Consider the following 23,748-nt stretch of genomic DNA (forward strand, 5'->3'; position numbering starts at 1 on the left):
ACAGTGCTTGAGGGGAAAACCAAACATGATATTAATGGATGGATGGAGGTTGGCAGATATTTTTACATGTAGATTTTTATAATTAGAAAAAATAGCAAGACAACACACCTATAATATCTTAATTTAGATGGACCAGAAATATGGACATTACTCTAAATAAATGTAGGTTTTATTTAGGCTGTAAATACCATAGTACACATACTGTATCTGTAAGCAAATAGTGGACAAGAGCATTTTACAATGTATTCTTCTTTATTTGGCACTGAAAGCCAGTATTAACTTGTTTCCAATAAAGCAATGTCAAATATACTAGCTATGATTTTTATTCAGAATCCAGCTTCAGTGGTGTAACTTAATATGCTCCAAAGCGACCAATCAAACTGACTTGAATGGGAGTTTCTGGGTAACTGCAAAGGGATCAGGTACATACAACATTACTCCCCAAGTTTTGTTTTCATTTTTAAAGGTTTTTTTTAAGTTAACCAAATCCTCCCATGAAAGTAAATTTCAGGTTTTTCAAATTTCAAAGCAAATTTAGCCCTAGAGCCTGTAATAACATATTTTTATCTGGAGAATGTACTGACATTTATCAGGTAACCTTGGCTTTAGAGAGTAATTACTCAAGCGTACAAGACTGTGCTTGGAACCATGCCACACTCAAGTAAAACAAGGAACACAAAACATTCTTTGTTTCATCCCTAATGTAAATGTATGTTTGAGAAGAAACGATGAGAATGGGATTATTTCACCTTCTGCTTGAAGCGTTATTTTACAGTACACATGTTGTATACCATGTTGGTCATGGTCATGTATTTTCCAGGATAACAGCACTAAATGTCTTTACACAATACAAAAATGATACCTAATGTGCTGGATTTAAAATACATTCAGAAATTATATGTGTGTTTCCTATCCAGTAATTAAATGTTTAACACTGTTTGCATATACATTTTTACCAACTGTTACTTAGTAACTCCATAAAACTGTCAGCATTAATGAAATTGCATTAATTAGATATATTATATAATTAAAGGAGAAGTCCAGCGAAAATTTTTTGTATTGTATTGCCTCCCAAAAGTTATGCAAATCACCAATATACACTTATTATGGGAGATGCTTATAAAGCGATTTTTTCCCTGCACTTAATACTGCATCAAGGCTTCACTTCCTGGATAACATGGTGATGTCACAACCCAAGCTGTGCGGCCTGTGGCTGCTGGAGAGGATGATGGCAGGGGGACACTGAGGGACACAGGGCACTGGAGGAACACTGAGCATCCCTGTGCCATCATCCTCTCCAGCAGCCACAGCCCGCATCAGATTACAACTTGACCTGTTACATTATCTTTCCTGATTTCAGTTGCATATAGTGCTGTTGCATAAAACTTGAATGAAAACTACAGTAGCCAGCACATTTATGTAGATACAAACATGTAGATATTGTTATGGATTTATTTTCTTCTTCTATGTAAATTTGTGGTATTTACCAATGAACCATGGGCAAGGATTAGGGATGGTCCGAACCTGTTTCGGGTCGGGTTTGTACGAACCCGAACCCTCAGAAATGATTCCCGCTGTCTGCCCGCTCCGTGGAGGGGGTGGATACAGTGGGAGGACCGCCTGGAAAACTGGGATACAGCCATAACCATAGGCTGTATTCCAGTTTTCCAGACGGTCCTTCCGCTGTATCCACCCAGTGCACGGCACTGGAATCTGATGCCGAGAGTTCAGGTTCATACGAATCCAAACCTCGGCAGATTTGGACCATCCCTAGCAAGGATGTTCTCTGGTAAACTCTCTTTGCAATCTTGGCAATACCTGGATACCTACATTTACAAAGGAAACTGTTAGGCCTTATTCACACGTCCCATAATCTACAGGTCCGTATTTCCGTACTCGAGTTAGGGCACATTGATGTGTATTAGGCTGTGCACACAATCAGTAGATTAGAAGGATGCAAACCAATCCCAAAAAAAAGGACATGTCCTAATGCACACCCAGATTTTTTTTGCTGATTCGCTCATAGAAATCAATGGGATATGCTTTTTTCTACGGATTGTAACTTTTTACATCTGTATTTACTTAAAAAAATAATCCATTAGTCACATGGTGAAAGGCTGTGTTTCTAAAAAAATCGGAATTCCGGGATTGTATCTATGGGCATGTAAAAAATACTGAACATGCACTTAAGGCCCTAGGCTATGTTCACACTACGTAAAGCGTACTGCAGTACCGGCCGGGATGATCTTCAGTGATCTGGCCAGGTCACAGAACGGCTAATGTTTTACTAAATGTGAACATATGTTCACACAACAGCTGGGTCCCCGGGTCACCGAACGGCCGGTCTCTGCAAAGATCATCCCGGCCGGTACTGCAGTACCAGCTGGATTATCTTTATGGCCGTAGTGTTTTGATGCGGGCACATGAGCGCGCGGCCCGCATCAGAACTCCCCATAGGACACAATGAAGCAAGCGGCCGAAGCTGCTCGCTTCATTGTGTGAACTGACAGGGTTTCCTACGGCCACAGAAAATTGACATGTCAGTTCTTTCCGGCGCCGCACGGGATCCCGGCTGGAGCGTACACAATGTTCCCATAGAGCAATAGGCTATGTTCCCCTCCGCACAAAGTACGGCCGTTGTTGCCGATGGCAACAACGTGCGTACTTTTACGTAGTTTGAACATAGCCTAACACTGTATTTTTTAAATCATTCATACATGTCCAGGAGGAACAGAGAAATGGCACAATGCAGAGTTCTATAAAAAAAATATGCTCCTAAATAGTTATTTCTCTGGGAATATAAATGCTTACCAATATAAACAAGTCAGAAGAGGACATAAGTTCTCAGGTTTACCCAAATGCAGACAACTCTGTGATTGAAAACTATGTTCCATAAACCTGAATGAGGTTGTTTCTGCAGCATGTGATTTTTTTACAAACCACGCTCAGACCTATGGGGCATATTTTTTCACACAGCTGCTTTGTGTTAATATACCCTAAGGGCCCTTTCCACAGTGTTCTTTTATGGTGTTTTATAATGCATGTAAAATGCAGATTTATAATGTAACATTTTTTATTACATTTTTTGTAGTGTTTTTAGTTAGTGTAATTTTGCACATGCGCATTTCCTGGCATTTGTCAAGTCCAATAGAGTTGTGAGAAAAACACACCATACCCAGAGCATACTGCATTTTTAAAACAGATACCATTGCCCTTAAAACACCCCATAATGCAAAATGCTTTCTATGTACAGCACTTTGGGGGAGATTTATCAAACTGGTGTAAAGTAGAACTGTCTCAGATTCCTCTATTCATTTTTTAAAGAATCTGCGAGGAATGAAAAGTGGAATCTGATTGGTTGCTAGGGGCAACTAAGACAATTCTACTTTACAGCAGTTTGATAAATCTCCCCTTTGTGTTTCACTATAGACTTGAAATGTTTTTTAAAAAAATGTGCACTGTTAAGGGGTACCTTTCATTTGTATCACGTGGCAGGATACCCCAGGTAAGTCTGTAGTCCGCTGCTAAAGCGAGCATTATATAGACTGCCGGAAGCCCTATAAACTTGCATTGTAAGTGTTTTAAAAAAGTCTATGGGGAATCTGGCATTTCTGTTGCTTTAAGAATAGACTATGGACCACTCTGGGTTTCAAAGGGTATCCTGCCACAATCCACATGAGGGATACCCTTTAACCCTTCTACAATATATATGCCTCTTTTAAAACAATAACTTTCCAATGCATATAAATGTTTGTGATCATATGTTCCTAAAGGATTTAAAGTATTGGGCCATAAAATGTAAACGTTATTTTGTAGTAACCTAATATTATTCTGCAATGTTCCCATGTCACCCATCCCTATTTACACAATGGTGATCAAGATGAATGTGCTGGTAGTGAAAAGAAACTAGCCACCACAGCCATATAATGTGAAATTGTACTTAATAGGAATGAAGCAAAGTACCGATACATCAATACTACTATCGATTTTGAGTCCTGAGTTTTGATACAATAGCATGGCTTAACATGCAGTACGCCTTAGCACCTGCTATGTTCTCTGTATGTCGTCCCCCTCCTTACCTGCTTGGCCCACCCCCCTGCCGCTTACAGCAATTGCTAACTTCAAATAGCCATCAAGGAGCGATTGACCATGCCCTCTATTTTAGGGGCCACTGTTGAAACTGGCAGTGGCATTTAACCTCTTCCTGAGTCTGCTCCAGCTGTAGGCATACTCAGAAACTAATATATCTGAAACCATCTAAAGCAATCACTATACAAATTAGACCAACAATACCCACACTTCTGTCTTCATGCAATATTTGTCAGTGTCTAATAAAGAGCATGTGCCTTAGAAAATGTCCTGCACTTAGTCTATATTGCTACTACAGCTAACTAATACAATACCTCCAAAAAGAAAAATGCTGAAATTACATAGCCCAAAAAATTCATCTTTATTGAGAAAAAATATTAAAAACAATACATAAAAAAGAGACAAAAAACCAACATTAAAAGAACAGTGGCTATCCCGGAGGAGAAGGAAGGCTTATAAATAAATGATATTACACATGCCCGGTCCCTGACCAATTCCACTTGCACAGTATAAATAAATAGGTAATAGTGCAAAAAATGTATTAAATAGTATTAATAGATATACAATAAATATAATTCATTGTTCTATTGCACTTAACCCATAACTATTATTGACCCCAAAGGTCCTAGAGACATGGCATAGGTACCTATAGTAAAGCGTGTCAAATATCCTCCGGGACGCCACCACCCCGACGCGCGTTTCGTAGTCTTCGTCCGGGGGTGATGACGTCCCTTCTGATCACTGTATATAAAGGCTGTACCCACCAATCGCTCAAGAAATGTAATAAATAACACCTGTGGTGAATCGGCGCATAATCCGTCCCACTCGCCTCCTCCACAGACGCTCCACGGTCCAGCCGGAAGCGACGCCACGACGCCGGCCACATGACCAGACGCATCTGATCACGTGACCCGGAATGCCATGAGAACATGGCGCCGGTCACATGACCAGATACATCTGATCACGCGACCCGGGATGCCATGGCGACGCCCCCGGCCCCTGACGCCGCCGAGAGTCGTAGGACAGGGAGTGTTTCTGACATGCGCACCACCACGGAACATCAAATATGAGCACTATTGGTATATATATATGAGAGACCATGCCGTCAGGTGCTGCAGTAGTTGTTAGATAAATGAAGTCTCAAAAAAGTGCTATAGTGCTTGCAAAAATAGATATATATATATATATATAAATATATATAAATAAATGAATTTTATAGTGAAGTGTTAAACATTATGTGAAAACTACTTAAAAGAAAAAATATATTTTTTATAAATACATAAGTGATAAATACTACCGTGCATGTTGATTATACAAAACTTAAATAGATTACTAAATTTGATCAATTAATTGTCAAAAAAAATGTAGGCCGGATGTGAATTGCATACACAACCCGCATCCTAAACCACAGTGAAAAAACACAAAGTGCATTGCATAAATTTTAAAAATGTGTATGATTAATAAGTGTGAAAAAGATTATTTCATTCCATGTGCGATAAACAAACATAATTCAACAGTGGATATGTGAAGGGATGTATCCCCTATGCAAATATATAAAAAACGCATCAAAACCGCATATAAAAAACGCATAATGTGAACAAAAAAAAAAAAAAAAAAAAGGTAGACTTCCTGTAAATAGGCACTTGAGATGGTCTTCAATCAGTAGAATTCATAGTCAGCATACATTTCAAATTATTAGTAGTGGGAACAGCCGGATCCTAAAAAATACAAAAAATTTTAAAAAAATTAATAACATAAAAGGAAGTTATACATATATTAAAATCCAAAGGAACTTGGAGAAGAAAACATTGGATCTAGTACCTATTTTAGAAACGGAGCGAAGCTCAAGACCTCATTAAGTCCCCCAGGGTATAAAGTTTTTAACTTCCATATCCACTTGGTTTCACATTGAGCCAGGCGGGTACTCCAATCGCCACCTCTGATACCTATATTCATTTTGTCGATTCCCTTAACTCTTAATAAATGGGGGTCACAATTGTGATGTTTTTTAAAATGCCGAGCTACTGGTTTCAGATTTGCAAAATCCCCTTCGTTCCGAGCGACCTCTATGTCTCTCATATGTTCTCGGACTCGTATCTTAAGCGCTCTACTTGTTAGGCCTATGTATATTTTAGGGCATGGACAAGTTGCATAATAGACAACATACCTCGTATCGCAGGTGATGGTCTGTAGAATTTTGTAAGTATGTTGGCCCGTAGAGTCTATAAAGTCCGTTGCTCGTTCGATGTTGGGACATGCCACACATTTTCCGCAGGGGACACACCCCCATTTGGGGCCTTTGCTATTGAAGGGATTCTTCTGTCTCTCATCCACATAGTGACTCTTGGTCAAAATGTCCTTTAAATTCGCAGATCTTCTCGCGGTAATGGATGGTGTCGCCGGTAAGTATTTCTGTAGAGTGGGGTCAGAGAGTAGAATTGGCCAATGCTGTTGCATAATTCCTCGCATCTTTTGCCACTGACCATTAAAGTCAGTGACGTATCTTACCTGGTTAGCTGAGCTTTTGGAGATGGATGTGTGTACCAGCTGTTGTCTATCAGTTCCTTTGGCTCGTTTATATGCCCGTTTCAGGGAACGTTTGCTATACCCTCTGTCAAGAAACCTTTGTTGTAGTTCCTGTGCTCGCTTTTCAAAGTCTTCCTCTGTGGAGCAAATACGACGGATTCTGAGGTATTGACCAGTAGGGACAGCTTCTATTGTTGATCTGGGATGTGATGAGGTCGCATGTAGAACTGAGTTCACTGATGTGGATTTCCTGTGTACATCGGTCTGTAAGTAACCAAGACAGTCTTTCTTAATAAGAATATCCAAGAAATCTATTTTTTCTTTATCGCATTTATATGTCAAATGTATATTCTTGGTATTCTTATTTAGTTCTTCCATAAATATCTGGAGGTCCTCTTCCGTCCCCTGCCAGATCAAAAACACGTCATCAATGTACCGTGCCCACAGGAGGACACGGTCCATTGATACATGCAGATCTGACTGGAGGAGATCCCTCTCCCACAGCCCCAGGAAAAGGTTAGCATATGAGGGCGCACAAGGCGCCCCCATAGCTGTTCCCTGGAGCTGCAGGAAAAAGGACCCCTTAAAAGTGAAAAAGTTATGAGTCAGTGTGAATGATAAAAGTTCTAAAATGCATTCCACCATTTCACTTCCCATATCACCATTTTGCATAAAAAAGGAAACCGCCTCTAAACCATCCTGATGTCTAATATTGGTATAGAGGGATTCAACATCGCACGTAACCAGAAGCATATCGTTCTCTAAATGAACCCCATCAATCCTTTTGATCAAATCGGCTGTATCTCTCACATATGATGGTAAACATTCAACCAATGGCTTCAAATTGTGATCAATGTATCTCCCTATTTTCTCTGTTAAGGATCCACAGCCTGAAATTATAGGCCTACCTGGCGGTGTCTTGGCATCCTTATGGACCTTCGGCAATAAGTACATCGTTGGAATGGTCGGTTCTGGAACAGTAAGTGCTTTTACCAATTGCTGTGTTAAAGTTCCTTTTTCCCGATGTTTCTCCAAAATGGTGTTCAAGGCCTCCCTGAAGGTGGAAAGTGGGTTAAAGGTTAACTTTTTGTAACATGTGTGGTTTCTCAGTTGTCGATTTACCTCTGCCTCGTACATTCTATTTGGCCATACCACGACATTTCCCCCTTTATCTGCTGGTTTGAACTGCACGTCCTTTATCTTTTGTAACTTTTTGAGACTCTCTCTCTCCTTCTTAGTTAGATTGTCCCTCTGGACGTGAGAAGGCATTCTTTCAAAATCATTAGTAACCAATTTAACAAATAGGTCAATCGCCGGGCAGGTTGATAACATCGGAAATTTTTTTGATCTAGGACGTATGCATTCGGGAATTTTACTTACCTCCTCCATAGTTATATCCTGTTCTGATAAGAGATCTTCCAAAGTTCTCACGGCTTCATGTTCTACCGTGGTGGTAAATAACTCATCTAGATCTCGTCGATGGTGCCATTTTTTGAAAATCAGTGTTCTGGCAAAGAGATGGAGATCTTTTATGGCTACAAAGGGATCAAATGAATTACATGGTGAAAAGGTGAACCCTTTCATTAACACCGTAAGATCAATATCAGTGAATTGATGTGTAGATAAATTGATTAGAATTTTTTGGGCTATGTAATTTCAGCATTTTTCTTTTTGGAGGTATTGTATTAGTTAGCTGTAGTAGCAATATAGACTAAGTGCAGGACATTTTCTAAGGCACATGCTCTTTATTAGACACTGACAAATATTGCATGAAGACAGAAGTGTGGGTATTGTATTAATTTTCTGTTTAAATTACAGAGTATTTCTTTGTCTTTCAGTCATGGATTTACGTACACAGGAGCAATCCTGGTTGACACAATTAGACGAGATTTTTAAAAGAGAGCCAACATTAAATGGATCTAGTACCCGTGGGAATGTGAGCGAAATGCAAGGCAATCTTAAGACCCTGTATCAGAGACGTACAAGGACGTGGTGGAACAAGGCGTTTCTGGAAAACTACATACAGAGAAACCTGGTCCCAAGAGGCCTAAGAATCCAGGTTTATCCCTCGTTTCCCATTGATGATGAAGAGTTTACGAATAAATGGGAGGAGATATGTACGAAATCCTCCTTACAATTCATGGGCCTACTGGTTAACTTGAATAGTAAGACTCTAGAACGGTTGGAAGAAGACATTCTCCAGATACAGACACAACTACAGATAGAATCAACAGCAGAGGAAAAGGACTTGTTTAATAAAAATATGGAAAAATTATTTATAACATGGGAAAAAGATATTCAAGAAGTTAAAGCAAAAAAGTTTCTGAGAGATCAAGAAGATTTCCAACAAAAACGAATGTACAGATGGAGGCGGAATCGGGATACGACGGTAAATCTGAGTAGGTCCTCCTCAATGACATCTTTGGCATCACAAAATAGCACATCATCTAATCGTGGAGCTTATAGACCTTACAACGGCAATACAAAACGGAAATATGCATACAAATACAATGAAGACAAAAGAAAACAGAAAAAAGGAAGTGGCAATGAGGGAGAACTAAAGGTAATCAATTTATCTACACATCAATTCACTGATATTGATCTTACGGTGTTAATGAAAGGGTTCACCTTTTCACCATGTAATTCATTTGATCCCTTTGTAGCCATAAAAGATCTCCATCTCTTTGCCAGAACACTGATTTTCAAAAAATGGCACCATCGACGAGATCTAGATGAGTTATTTACCACCACGGTAGAACATGAAGCCGTGAGAACTTTGGAAGATCTCTTATCAGAACAGGATATAACTATGGAGGAGGTAAGTAAAATTCCCGAATGCATACGTCCTAGATCAAAAAAATTTCCGATGTTATCAACCTGCCCGGCGATTGACCTATTTGTTAAATTGGTTACTAATGATTTTGAAAGAATGCCTTCTCACGTCCAGAGGGACAATCTAACTAAGAAGGAGAGAGAGAGTCTCAAAAAGTTACAAAAGATAAAGGACGTGCAGTTCAAACCAGCAGATAAAGGGGGAAATGTCGTGGTATGGCCAAATAGAATGTACGAGGCAGAGGTAAATCGACAACTGAGAAACCACACATGTTACAAAAAGTTAACCTTTAACCCACTTTCCACCTTCAGGGAGGCCTTGAACACCATTTTGGAGAAACATCGGGAAAAAGGAACTTTAACACAGCAATTGGTAAAAGCACTTACTGTTCCAGAACCGACCATTCCAACGATGTACTTATTGCCGAAGGTCCATAAGGATGCCAAGACACCGCCAGGTAGGCCTATAATTTCAGGCTGTGGATCCTTAACAGAGAAAATAGGGAGATACATTGATCACAATTTGAAGCCATTGGTTGAATGTTTACCATCATATGTGAGAGATACAGCCGATTTGATCAAAAGGATTGATGGGGTTCATTTAGAGAACGATATGCTTCTGGTTACGTGCGATGTTGAATCCCTCTATACCAATATTAGACATCAGGATGGTTTAGAGGCGGTTTCCTTTTTTATGCAAAATGGTGATATGGGAAGTGAAATGGTGGAATGCATTTTAGAACTTTTATCATTCACACTGACTCATAACTTTTTCACTTTTAAGGGGTCCTTTTTCCTGCAGCTCCAGGGAACAGCTATGGGGGCGCCTTGTGCGCCCTCATATGCTAACCTTTTCCTGGGGCTGTGGGAGAGGGATCTCCTCCAGTCAGATCTGCATGTATCAATGGACCGTGTCCTCCTGTGGGCACGGTACATTGATGACGTGTTTTTGATCTGGCAGGGGACGGAAGAGGACCTCCAGATATTTATGGAAGAACTAAATAAGAATACCAAGAATATACATTTGACATATAAATGCGATAAAGAAAAAATAGATTTCTTGGATATTCTTATTAAGAAAGACTGTCTTGGTTACTTACAGACCGATGTACACAGGAAATCCACATCAGTGAACTCAGTTCTACATGCGACCTCATCACATCCCAGATCAACAATAGAAGCTGTCCCTACTGGTCAATACCTCAGAATCCGTCGTATTTGCTCCACAGAGGAAGACTTTGAAAAGCGAGCACAGGAACTACAACAAAGGTTTCTTGACAGAGGGTATAGCAAACGTTCCCTGAAACGGGCATATAAACGAGCCAAAGGAACTGATAGACAACAGCTGGTACACACATCCATCTCCAAAAGCTCAGCTAACCAGGTAAGATACGTCACTGACTTTAATGGTCAGTGGCAAAAGATGCGAGGAATTATGCAACAGCATTGGCCAATTCTACTCTCTGACCCCACTCTACAGAAATACTTACCGGCGACACCATCCATTACCGCGAGAAGATCTGCGAATTTAAAGGACATTTTGACCAAGAGTCACTATGTGGATGAGAGACAGAAGAATCCCTTCAATAGCAAAGGCCCCAAATGGGGGTGTGTCCCCTGCGGAAAATGTGTGGCATGTCCCAACATCGAACGAGCAACGGACTTTATAGACTCTACGGGCCAACATACTTACAAAATTCTACAGACCATCACCTGCGATACGAGGTATGTTGTCTATTATGCAACTTGTCCATGCCCTAAAATATACATAGGCCTAACAAGTAGAGCGCTTAAGATACGAGTCCGAGAACATATGAGAGACATAGAGGTCGCTCGGAACGAAGGGGATTTTGCAAATCTGAAACCAGTAGCTCGGCATTTTAAAAAACATCACAATTGTGACCCCCATTTATTAAGAGTTAAGGGAATCGACAAAATGAATATAGGTATCAGAGGTGGCGATTGGAGTACCCGCCTGGCTCAATGTGAAACCAAGTGGATATGGAAGTTAAAAACTTTATACCCTGGGGGACTTAATGAGGTCTTGAGCTTCGCTCCGTTTCTAAAATAGGTACTAGATCCAATGTTTTCTTCTCCAAGTTCCTTTGGATTTTAATATATGTATAACTTCCTTTTATGTTATTAATTTTTTTTAAATTTTTTGTATTTTTTAGGATCCGGCTGTTCCCACTACTAATAATTTGAAATGTATGCTGACTATGAATTCTACTGATTGAAGACCATCTCAAGTGCCTATTTACAGGAAGTCTACCTTTTTTTTTTTTTTTTTTGTTCACATTATGCGTTTTTTATATGCGGTTTTGATGCGTTTTTTATATATTTGCATAGGGGATACATCCCTTCACATATCCACTGTTGAATTATGTTTGTTTATCGCACATGGAATGAAATAATCTTTTTCACACTTATTAATCATACACATTTTTAAAATTTATGCAATGCACTTTGTGTTTTTTCACTGTGGTTTAGGATGCGGGTTGTGTATGCAATTCACATCCGGCCTACATTTTTTTTGACAATTAATTGATCAAATTTAGTAATCTATTTAAGTTTTGTATAATCAACATGCACGGTAGTATTTATCACTTATGTATTTATAAAAAATATATTTTTTCTTTTAAGTAGTTTTCACATAATGTTTAACACTTCACTATAAAATTCATTTATTTATATATATTTATATATATATATATATATCTATTTTTGCAAGCACTATAGCACTTTTTTGAGACTTCATTTATCTAACAACTACTGCAGCACCTGACGGCATGGTCTCTCATATATATATACCAATAGTGCTCATATTTGATGTTCCGTGGTGGTGCGCATGTCAGAAACACTCCCTGTCCTACGACTCTCGGCGGCGTCAGGGGCCGGGGGCGTCGCCATGGCATCCCGGGTCGCGTGATCAGATGTATCTGGTCATGTGACCGGCGCCATGTTCTCATGGCATTCCGGGTCACGTGATCAGATGCGTCTGGTCATGTGGCCGGCGTCGTGGCGTCGCTTCCGGCTGGACCGTGGAGCGTCTGTGGAGGAGGCGAGTGGGACGGATTATGCGCCGATTCACCACAGGTGTTATTTATTACATTTCTTGAGCGATTGGTGGGTACAGCCTTTATATACAGTGATCAGAAGGGACGTCATCACCCCCGGACGAAGACTACGAAACGCGCGTCGGGGTGGTGGCGTCCCGGAGGATATTTGACACGCTTTACTATAGGTTATGGGTTAAGTGCAATAGAACAATGAATTATATTTATTGTATATCTATTAATACTATTTAATACATTTTTTGCACTATTACTATAGTTATGGGTTAAGTGCAATAGAACAATGAATTATATTTATTGTATATCTATTAATACTATTTAATACATTTTTTGCACTATTACCTATTTATTTATACTGTGCAAGTGGAATTGGTCAGGGACCGGGCATGTGTAATATCATTTATTTATAAGCCTTCCTTCTCCTCCGGGATAGCCACTGTTCTTTTAATGTTGGTTTTTTGTCTCTTTTTTATGTATTGTTTTTAATATTTTTTCTCAATAAAGATGAATTTTTTGGGCTATGTAATTTCAGCATTTTTCTTTTTGGAGGTATTAAATTAGACCAACAGTCGGTTCAGATTAAAATTCATTATACACCTTGCTACATTTTGATAAAGTGTTGGAACATTCACAAGCCATAAACAGCCGTTATAAAGACTTCAAGATGTATGCATGAATTGATAAATTCTACTGCACCAAGATCATAGAAATGAAAACAGGTAGGATCCACTGTAAGCACATGTCTGTAGTCTATTATGATGGAGGACACTTTGGCTCAGATTTACTATTGCAAAAGAGTCATAATACCGGAACACTCTTACAAGACTTTTGCCACATTTTTTCAGCAGGTCTAACAAAAGCAAAAGGTGTGGATAGAGTGAAAAGAGGGCATGGAGTAAAAAGGGCAACATTTTGTCACACAATTCTGGTTTAATCTCAGACAAGACAGTCTTTAGATGTGCCAGATTTATGAAACAGCCTGAACCACTTTGGTGAATTTGGAGCATTTGAAGCCTGTTCTGTGTTTACACAGTCTAAGGGCTTATTCCCATGTCCCATATTTTACAGACAGGGAAGCCCTATAATGGAGTGTTTCTCCGCCCGGCATGATGTATCAATATCATGCTGGGAGCAGAGAAACTGTTTTAATCTCTGTGGCACTGCAGTAACAGAGCCATGCGGCTTCATTACAGAGCCGCAGAGATTCAAACAGTTTCCCCGCCCCCAGCATGATACTGATACATTGTGTGTTCTCACATCCTGTGCTTATGCCTATGAGCTCACACAAACACTCATAGGAAATAAAAACAATGCATGCAAAGTACAGGTGATGCAGGCAGCAATCAATGTGAAAAACAGACAAACATGGTAGATAAGAGCCCCTAACAAACAAAAAATAAGAAAATAATAGCTGTTTATAATAGGTCTCTAAAACCCTGGGTGGTCTGCTGCAGAAAATATACCTGAAGAAAATCACTACGAGCACTTTTCACTCAATGGATTTTGGGACAAACAGGAAGACATTAGATATTAAACTAAATGTATTACAAACTCTGAGCTTTAAATGTGACTTCTGCTTAGGTACAAAACAAGATGTTTTAATGAATCACAAATGGGGTATTTCCAGTACACCCCATGTTTTGTGGCTGAGTGTAGCTTCAGGAATTCCTTGCTTTATTCTGATATCTGGTATGCATTAAAGATCTGCTAAGCCACTTTCATTGTTTCTAATGCTGGAAAAGGTCTGTGATATATCAGGAAATAGTCTATTTGTGAGCAAAACTTTGTGTGCATGACAGATTAACTCCTAGCGTGCGGGAGTAGAACACAACACATACACATAATTGCCCAAGAAAGTGTAGAGCCAAATATATGGACAAAAGTAGGTATATACTGCCATCTAGTGGAAAATAGCTTTGTCAGCAAGAATCCAAAAACTTCTCTCAGCATTAAATGTCTGCTAAAGCCACTGCATATAGTATTAGGGATACATTTCTGTCAAGCTATTCCACTGAATTGTAAATGTATGTCATCTGACATTTTCCTTAATATTTTTTCCTTTGCTAAAAGTTAAAGAAGACCTTCCAACTCTGATGAGCAAATACACACATTCTCCTTAAAATGCAATGCCTATTGTGATGTTCCTTTGTTACTCCCGGAAATGTATCAATAAATTGACAATTGGGTGGTACTATTGCCCATGTCAATATGATGTGTTCATACATGGTCTAACTCCCTATTGAAAAAGACAGGGGATTGGCTATACCTAGTGTCAATCATTGTTAACTTGTGCAAAAAGCAAGCATTTACAAAAACAGACATGTCAGGTTAGCTGAAAATGTCCTCTTTAGTTAGAATAAGGGCTAATAATTTAATTTTCTTTTTATTTTAAAGGGATATGTCAGGTTATTTCCAGTGTTTGAAAAATAGTTCCACAAGCCTTGAATCTTATCATGGGGTCCCAGTTAGAGGGCCCCTAGTGATCACAAATTTGTTATTTATCCTGTGAAAAAGAAATACATGTTTTTAATGGAATTACCCATATAACCTCTACCTTCTCCATAATGTACTATTACATTATAAAAACTATACAGTTTCCACATATTGACGTAATAGTATCTGAAGCAGGTACAGGCATATGTACAGGAGCTGTACCTGCACTACACTGTCTGTCCTAAGTGGTCATTTCCTCTGGGAATGACATGTCAGCTTAAGTTTTAAAGAAAAGGACATCAATGGACAGTGGGCAGTCTAGCAGCATCAAAGATTAGCAGTTTACACCAGACATCCTCTTTAAAACCACAAAAAAATACAGCATACCCAATTCATGGTATGCAAACCCTATGGCATGTTTACTTCTTTTACATGCTGATGTGCACTTCATATAATAACAGATAGCGCCCACTTCATGATACTCTGGAGCCTAATGTGAAGTGATCCAAGGCTAATGGGGCAGCATTGGCAACAGCTCAACAGAAACTTAAAATCTGAAAAGTATCATGAACATATTTTAAATGTGTGTGTGTGTATATAAAATGATTGATAATGACCCTATCATTCAGTAAGAGGCTGTAGCACCACCTAGTCAAAGAGCTGTTCACATAAAGGAAAACCTGAGTAATCTGCTGTACATCAATGACATGTATAATGATTCGTACGATGGAAAGAACGAAGAATGACGACAGCATGAAAAGAGTCTAATGCAAATGACCAACCATTCAATGGGACAGGTTTATCAGTCTGTCTCAAAGCAAAACAGTCTTGGTTTTGACCTAAGCAACTACTTACAGATCTCTCTCTAAGACTCTCAATTACAACTTTCATTTTACCAGACCTCGTTCAGATATAAAAGCTGGGCTGTGATGATGTGTGATCAGGTCTTTCCAATCAAGTTAGATTTTTAACACTGATTGTCCAAATCCTAAGGAACAGTGCTCTTTATTTTAAAAAAATATACATATCAAATCAGATTTTAGTAAAATCATTGTATTATTTAATAATATTATTCTGATTATGGGTAAATTTATAAGTCTTAGAAATCCTATAGCAAGGCATATGTAATTTATAGATATATTTTATATCCCAGTATAAACACTACACAACATGTAAGTGGTTGTTTCCTGCAGCAGAGATGGATTTGTTATGGGCTCCCAGTATACATCACACAACAAGTAGCACCCAGTCAACCTGAGGGAAGCCCACAGGCTCGCAGGGCCACTGGCTGGCTCTTTGTCACCAAATGGAGCAGGTTGAATGCAGACATCACTGTGATATCCTCACCAACAAAACGAAGGAGCAAAGAACAGGGGCAACAGCTGAGTGGGAGAAAAAGAAAGATTAGTATCAGCATGGCAAATGATACAAACAATACAGTAGGCAAGACTTATTTACAGTAGTGGTGGGCAATAGACAGACCCCTACTACACATCTCAGCAGTAGAGTATTAAAGCTAAGGCTTATCTTGCCTAAACCCTGCATATGGCCTACATAAGATATGAATGTTTTGCATAAGATATTTCAACATCCCCTTCAGCTAGAAAAAAGTTTAGGGCACAGACAATTCAACTGGGGAAAGTAAAGGTATGTCTCTATTACTGTACAAAGGTCTATAATAGAGACAACTGTAAATCACTCTGCCCACCACTAGGTTCAAACATAAACATCATAGTCATTACTTAAATAAATTAAATAAAGTTCTACACAATAATACAGTACAAATTGAAAACTACTATTAAATACTATATTCCGGATGAAACATAACATTATCTGAAATGTATTATGAATATGAACCCAGACCTTGTGGGCCACATAACACTAAATGGTTAGATATGCCTTCAAGCTTTGAGTTTGACACGTGCAATAAAAGAAAGCAGACTTACAAAAAAGCTGTCAAACATTTTCCTAAAATACTGCCCCACAGGCAGCAACTGTGACAGGCAACTTGCTACTATATAGCCTTTTGTGAATAAAAGCAGTGGAGGCATATGAGAGTAAACCCTATGTTATTAGGTGCTTCAGTACTTAGGTGAACAATTTCTGGACTAGAGTCACATTTATCCAGTGTATATAAAAAAATACAAGCAGATTTTTGGGCATTCTGTAGATTTGAGAATCGGGATGCTCTGTATTGGACTACCCATGGAGTGATAGCAGATTTCATTCATTGTATTTAAAGAGACATTCCAGCCCTGTTTAAAGGGAAAAAGCGGTGGTAAAAGACTGCAGTAAATTACTTTTCCATGATAAAAAAAGGGATCAAAACATCAGTTTTCTGTACTCTAGAATTAAACATACTGAAACGGATACAGGGGAACAGATGAAAAAACAAATGTTTTATCTTTTCAATAGCCCCATGTGATTTGTTTCCAGCATGCACAATAAAACAGCTTTCTAAATAGTTTTAGTAAGGAAAAAGAAGAAAAATATCTATGCTCTGGCCACATTAAAAGTTAATCCTCAAATAAAGGTCATTAAAGCTTGTTTGGAGTGTTCAGGAAACTTTTATGAACAAGCTCTGTTGGAAATCAAAAGTGTGCATAACTGGGGTGTCGCATCTGACATTTTTGGACTTGGAGTGTGGCTGCAAAGGATGGACGGATGAACATCTGCCTTATCCCGGCTGATATCCCTCTCCTGTAGGATGCAATTAAATATTCATGGACCTCTCCCCTCTTATTAGTTAAAGCTATTTGGGAACCTGCTTAATAAATGAATATTTAGATCTGGATATTTGATCCAGGGACATCAAGTATAAAATATCTGTGCCGGCCTAGGTCATTTTTCAATGTGTGGAGGTCAGTGTAACTGAGCAGTGACCTACTATTATCAATCCTACCTCCAGGGAAAGCAGAGTAACTTGCGTTTTCTCCTTGTTATATAAAGGTGGTTGGCATGTCTCTATGTCATAGTCATTAGTATTTGTAGTGCACATGATAGGTGATAAGTGATTGATGGGGTCCTACTGTTATCCCGTGATGACAAGAAAAGAGGTACCAACTGCCCTTGTTTGAGTGAGTTAGTGGACGTGTTTGCAAATGCGACTTTATTCAAACTCTATGAGACTTATCTCCCGGTTCCTGTGACGTCACATCACCACAGGAACTGTCTGCTCAGTCAGATGCCACTAATTGGCTAAGTAGAAAATTTCTGTGATGATATGACACTGGAGGAGCCTGGAGAATGGAGAGCAGAGGACCAAAAGCATCAGAGTGGTGGCTAAAGGGAACTAGGAAGGGTCCAGTAAGACCATTTGGAGCATTTTTAGGAGCACTGCCCCACCCCCACAGCGCCGATCCGCCCCTGGCTGGCCTTCCTCTTTTAATGATAACCAATGGAGCAGGCCTGTCGGGGAAGGCCGGGTTGTTGCTATAGGGGCGGGGCAGTGCTGCTAACAGTCTTACTGGGCCAAAGACATACCTTCATCCTCTGCATCTCCTGCGCTATAGGGTTTTTAGCAGGTTAGGGTTGTCCAACCTGCTGATAGTTCCCCTTTAAACCACCGCGACTGGTATGTACTCTGCTGCAAGCAATTGTGGCAGGAGCTTGGCTGTTTATAATAACCGAGCTTCTATATCCATCACAATGTGGAAATGTACACGTGTTCATGAAGCACATATCTGTCACTGGTCATTAAGGGGTTAAAGCAGACCTGTCAGCAGTAAAACAGGGGTGTAAAGGACATGAATGGATAGGGACAGCCATCAGGATTCTGGACCTTCTTTATGTTCATATTGCTTTTCAGTGGCCAGAATACATCTTTTTGTTAATATGTAAATTTAGCTCAATTAACCAGGAGTGTCCCCCACCACAGCAAAAGTCCAGGCAAGTCTAGCCCATTTCCTCTTATTCATCACTTCTGTATGTGCTTTCACCTGCCCTGTTTCCCTCACAGCAACTAAAGAGCGTATGACCTGGGCTTTTGACATGTCGACAAACAGCACCCTGCCGCCCTTTCACCCGAACTTTTCATTTACATGAACTTCATTTCTGTTGAATAGGGATGCAGGCGCATTCAAATGCGCCCATATTCCAATTACCCATAGCAGACAATGTAGTGTACAGCTGGAGCCGCACTTTACATTGTTTGCACTGTCAGTTTTGTGCGTCTGCTATTCAATAAATGAATAGCGTCTGCAAAAAACTGACATGTCAGTTTTTCCTGTGGCTGCTTGGAATCCCAGACAGAGTGTATAATATGTGTATACACTCAGGCAGTGATTCCTCTGACTTCAATGCAATATATCTTTTCTATTAATCATGGCCATGTTGTGATTACCAGAGAAGATGTAAACATAGCCTCAAATTGTTGCTCCTCTCCCACGTTCATCGTGATACTACTGTAATATATTCTGGTAACAACATGCATATATACCCTTGCAAATATTAGCACACCAGAAATAATGTATGATATAAAGAGAAAATAAATATATGTGAAGGAGAGATAGATAATGTGTGATTGCTATTTATTCTAAATAGAGGGTCTGTACTTTTTGGGGCTAAACGCCATTATTTTTTACCCTTATCAATATGCTTTGAAATAAGTACGCTTACTCTGTCCTTCAAATCTTAAACTCAGTATTATATCCCAGAAGGCTGAGGGAGGAAAATGCAAGTTTCTTTTAACTTTTCATAAGGCATAACATAACGTAATAATTAAATCTGCATTTCACAAAGTTTGTCTGATGTCATGAATAATGAAAATATGTATGTTAAAATAGTAAACAAAAAGAATATTAGATGGTTGACAAAAAGCACCCTAGAAACCTATACGTTGGATGCAGTGGCGGATTAAATGTACCCTGGGCCCCGGGCTGTCCACCCAACCTGGGCCCCCCCCCCCCCAGTCAATTCGCCCACATTATAATCTGCTACTGCGTCCCCCCCCCCCCCCCCCCCCCCCCACTGTCCCCAATAAACACTGCCTGCCTGCCTCCCCTCCCTGCTGGCCCCAATAAACATAATGTTTGGTCCCTTGCTGCTACCCCCAGTAAGCATTGCCCACCCCACCTCCACTGCCCCCAATAAACATATCGCCACCTCACCTGGTCCCCTGATGTTGCCCCCCCCAAGGTCACAGCAGCACAGAGGATGTCAGGAGAGGAGGGTGCTGATCTTATAGGAGAGTTCCAAGCAGCACAGAGAATGTCAGAAGAGGAGGGTGCTAATCCTATAGGAGATAGTCCCCCTTTATAGATGGTCTCCCTCTTTCCCCCTCTTCCCCCCTTATAGCTGGTCCCCCTCTTTCCCTCTTTATAGCTGGTCCCCCTCTTTCCCCCCTTATAGCTGGTCCTCCTTTTCCCCCTTATAGATGGTCCCCCTCTCCCCCCTCCCTCATAGATGGTCCCCCTCTCCCCCCTCCCTCATAGATGGTCCCCCTCTCCCCCCTCCCTTATAGATGGTCCCCCTCTCCCCCCTTCTCTTATAGATGGTCCCACTCTCCCCCCCCCTTTATAGATGGTCCCCCTCTTTCCCCCCTTTATAGATGGTCCCCCTCTCCCCCCCTCCCTTATAGATGGTCCCCCTCTCCCCCCTTCTCTTATAGATGGTCCCACTCTCCCCCCCCTTTATAGATGGTCCCCCTCTTTCCCCCCTTTATAGATGGTCCCCCTCTTTCCCCCCTTTATAGATGGTCCCCCTCTCCCCCCTCCCTTATAGATGGTCCCCCTCTCCCCCCTCCCTTTATAGATGGTCCCCCTCTTTCCCCCCCTTATAGCTGGTCCTCCTTTCCCCCCTTATAGATGGTCCCCCTCTCCCCCCTCCCTTACAGATAGTCCCCCTCTCCCCCCTCCCTTATAGATAGTCTCCCCCCTCCCTTATAGATGGTCCCCCTCTCCCCCCTCCCTTATAGATGGTCCCCCTCTCCCCCCTCCCTCTATAGATGGTCCCCCTCTCCCCCCCTCCCTCTATAGATGGTCCCCCTCTCCCCCCTCCCTTATAGATGGTCCCCCTCTCCCCCCTCCCTCTATAGATGGTCCCCCTCTCCCCCCTCCCTTTATAGATGATCCCCCTCTCCCCCCTCCCTTTATAGATGATCCCCCTCTCCCCCCTCCCTTTATAGATGATCCCCCTCTCCCTTATAGATGGGTCCCCCTCCCCTTATAGATGGTCCCCCTCTTTCCCCCCCTTATAGCTGGTCCTCCTTTCCCCCCTTATAGATGGTCCCCCTCTCCCCCCCTCCCTCTATAGATGGTCCCCCCTCCCTTATAGATGGTCCCCCTCTCCCCCCTACCTCTATAGATGGTCCCCCTCTCCCCCCTCCCTTTATAGATGATCCCCCTCTCCCTTTATAGATGGTCCCCCTCTTTCCCCCCCTTATAGCTGGTCCTCCTTTCCCCCCTTATAGATGGTCCCCCTCTTCCCTCTCCCCCCCCCCTTATAGCTGGTCCCCCTCTCCCCCCCCCTTTATAGATGCCCCCCAGTGAGTAAATAACACAAAAATAACAAAATACAACTCACCTACCCTGCGCTCCCCCGTCGATCCTCTCTCCGTCTGCAGTCTCCGGCTGATGCGCGGCTGCCGGGGGTGTCCGGTCCTCTCCCCGGCAGCGTGCGCATCACACAGCTCCTAGTGCCGCCTGGGCCCTGACTTCCGGTACGTGCGCTCCCAGTACCGGAAGTCAGGGCCCCAGGCGGCACTAGGAGCTGTGTGATGCGCGCGCTGCCGGGGAGAGGACGGGACACCCCCGGCAGCCGCGCATCAGACGGAGGCAGCCGGAGACTCTTGTGACCGCAAGCGAAACAATGCTTGCGGTCACAAGAGTGCAGTGGCGGGGGGGAAGGGGGCCTCCCAGGCGGCATTATAATGTGGGCGGCGTGGCATGGGCCCCCCCGGAGCCTCGGGCCCCGGGCGGCCGCCCAGACCGCCTACATTATAATCCGCCATTGGTTGGATGACCTAATGTTTAGAACTATTATACTTTAGGTAAATTCTGTTTTGTTGATGTGCTGATTAGCTGCATAACATTTGTGTGTCCTGACATGACACTGCCCTGTACAGTACAAGCATTAAAATGATGTTGGGAACGTGTCCTTAGGAAATAAAGGTGCCCCAAATCTTTTAATACTAGTTAAGTCATAGCTTTTCTCCAATGAGTGCACAAATCCTCTGCAAATAATGAGGACCAATTCACAATCATCAGCATGCTAGAAATAATCTAAGTAAAATCAGCAATGATTCGATATATTGGCTCAGATTTATTTATCTGTCTCAGAAACATAGTAACCAACTACACCGCAGCTTTCCTATCTCAGAATGGACTGTGATTGGTTGCTATTTGTCTGAGACACAAATGTGTCTGATTTTTCTCTTAGGGAATTTGATAAATCTGGGCCATTGTGTATCACTTGTATCACTCATACAGCAGTGGTAACACTGACCCCCTCAGCCTCTCCTGAAGCACTGACCCTCTCAGCTGCCCAAAACAGCACTGACTCCTCACTAGGGATGGTCCGAATCTGCCGAGGTTCGGCTTCGTATGAACCCGAACGGTTGGCAACAGATTCCCGCTGTCTGCCCGCTCCGTGCAGCGGGTGGATACTGTGGGAGAACCGCCTGGAAAACTTGGATACAGCCTATGGTTATGACTATATCCCAGTTTTCCAGGCGGTCCTTCCGCTGTATCCACCCTCTCCACGGAGCGGGCAGACAGCGGGAATCATTTCTGAGGGTTCGGGTTCGTACGAACCCAACCCGAACCAGGTTCAGACCATCCCTACTCCTCACCTTTATTTAAAGCACTGACACCCTCAGCACCTTTTCTAATAGCAGCACTGACAAAGCCCTATCTAGACTGAAATTTAATTATATCAATTTTACATCTATGATGCAGAGAAAGAAAGGGAGTGGCACTAAAGTTGTAACATCTGTAACATTTACAATGATGTCCAAAAGGGTCAAACCAGAGAACCTTGTTCTTGTTTTACTTGAAGTAGTCTTCCGTAAAGCCCTCTGGCTTAAAGTGTATGGTTAAAGGGGAACTCCAGGTAGAGGTTAAAAAAAAAATAAAACTTCTGCAATACTTACCTATCTATTCCATTTTTGAAACTACCAAAAATCCATTTGTTTTGGGGGGTTTTGTTCTGTTTTGTGTTTGTACACTTCCTGGTTTATCAGTTGTACACAGTACTACAGGTTCCAGAATGCAATGCTTTCCCTCAGCTGTTCATCACAGTCCTCCACCCTGCCTATTCCCCGCCCAAATCTGTTGGCAGAACATCTAGGCGTGTTCACACATTGCAGTTTCCCTGTCGTCCTATTGGCCTCACAATAGCTGGGGTGTTCTCACCCCTGCGGGCCACTAGGACGAGTGGAATTTTAATGATTACAAACTTGTAGCTCCTCCCACCCCAGTATATAAGGCCCCTCTACCTTCCACCTGTAAGTTTTTTATTTCGTCCCTTTGGGTACGGGGGGCGATTGGTTATGTCCGGTCCTGGAGTGTCCGGGGCCGGAGGTAGCTCGGCTACTGCCTTCGGGCATTATTACGGTGGTCCGGCATCTTGTGGTGTCCGGGCCGCTGTGTGTTTTAGATTTGTCTCCTGACTGGAGGCCGTCATTTTGGCGGAGCCTGGGAACCGGAAGTGTCTGTGACGCACTTCCGGTTTCAGAGCGCGATGTGCCCATATAGTCCCCCGGGCTTGGTAGGTGCCACAATATGCACTGACTGCTTGCGGCGCCTGTACAGGAGGGCGGTTGAGGCTCTGCTGGTCTGAGGTCTGTGTTTTTTTC

At 41.7% G+C, this 23,748-nt stretch overlaps 1 protein-coding gene across 2 annotated transcripts in view; it reads right to left on the minus strand.

Annotated features, from left to right (window-relative positions):
• The window catches only part of MSRB3 (methionine sulfoxide reductase B3), a 142,926-nt gene that overhangs the window by 90,204 nt on the left and 28,974 nt on the right, over positions 1–23,748 (minus strand). The window contains exon 2 of one of the 2 annotated variants that reach the window (XM_069974534.1): positions 16,209–16,336. The exons of the other annotated variant lie outside the window; for it this stretch is intronic. Coding sequence (XP_069830635.1) covers positions 16,209–16,284 — 76 coding nt within the window. The 5' untranslated portion in view covers positions 16,285–16,336. The remainder of the gene's footprint in view (positions 1–16,208; positions 16,337–23,748) is intronic. 2 annotated transcript variants of the gene reach the window in all.

Source organism: Dendropsophus ebraccatus, chromosome 1, assembly GCF_027789765.1.
Source record: "Dendropsophus ebraccatus isolate aDenEbr1 chromosome 1, aDenEbr1.pat, whole genome shotgun sequence".
Classification (NCBI taxonomy): Eukaryota; Metazoa; Chordata; class Amphibia; order Anura; family Hylidae; genus Dendropsophus; species Dendropsophus ebraccatus.